The sequence below is a fragment of the Echinops telfairi genome, unplaced genomic scaffold, assembly GCF_000313985.2.
Source record: "Echinops telfairi isolate 266 unplaced genomic scaffold, ASM31398v2 ScPeMD7_147;HRSCAF=455, whole genome shotgun sequence".
Classification (NCBI taxonomy): domain Eukaryota; kingdom Metazoa; phylum Chordata; class Mammalia; order Afrosoricida; family Tenrecidae; genus Echinops; species Echinops telfairi.
This window is the reverse complement of record NW_022104045.1, coordinates 1,507-2,231: the sequence shown is the minus strand read 5'-3', so window position 1 is coordinate 2,231 and position 725 is coordinate 1,507. Positions and strand designations below refer to the sequence as shown.

Genomic DNA, 725 nt, shown 5'->3' with positions numbered 1-725 from the left:
CCAAGATCGCGATCGGGACAGGAACTTACATCAGCTTTCCCTAAGGTGTATAACGTTTCCAGGATCTTGTGATGAAGCAAATATTCCATACAAGGCCCTGTCTCTCCAGACTCCCGTTCATTTTCTTCTTGGACCAGTATGTCCAACATCTGCTCCAGATGAGAAGGGATGTTTGTATCTGTTACTGGGGCTTTATCATCTAAACAACAACAACAAATTCATCCATCAGTCAACTATATCTGTTAACATATTTATACCTAAACGATGCAAATATTCCAATTTGAGCTCAGGGAAAAAAAAACAAGTGAGGCTTATACATAAGATAGAATCATCTTTCCTAGAACTGAGGCAATGCATTTTTGCTCATTCAGAAAAACAAACAAACAAACAAACAAACAAACACTGCTGACAAGTCAGTTCTGACTCATAGCAACTTTACAGGACATGGTAGAACTGTCCCCTTGAACTTCCAAGGCTGTAACTCTTTATGGGAACAGAAAGTCTCACCTTTCTACCAAGGAGCGGCTGGTGGGTTTGAACCACTGACCTCATAGTTTGCAGCCCAACGCATAATCCATTATGCCACCAGGGCCATTTGTTTTGTTTTATTTAAATAAAACAGTTTTATCGGCACTTTGTACACATATCATGTAATTCAATAGTTCAGCCATATCAAGAAAAGTTGTACAATTTTCTTTTTAAACATTTTATGGAGAGCTCCTACA

General features: G+C 38.8%; 1 protein-coding gene across 1 annotated transcript in view; it reads right to left on the bottom strand.

Moving 5' to 3' along the window:
* Nucleotides 1–194, bottom strand: part of LOC101639946 (FHF complex subunit HOOK interacting protein 2A-like) — an 8,255-nt gene extending 8,061 nt beyond the window's left edge. The window contains exon 1 of the mRNA XM_045291714.1: nt 30–194. Within this exon, the coding sequence (XP_045147649.1) occupies nt 30–149 (120 nt within the window). The 5' untranslated portion in view covers nt 150–194. The remainder of the gene's footprint in view (nt 1–29) is intronic.
* Between the last annotated feature and the right edge of the window lie 531 nt (nt 195–725).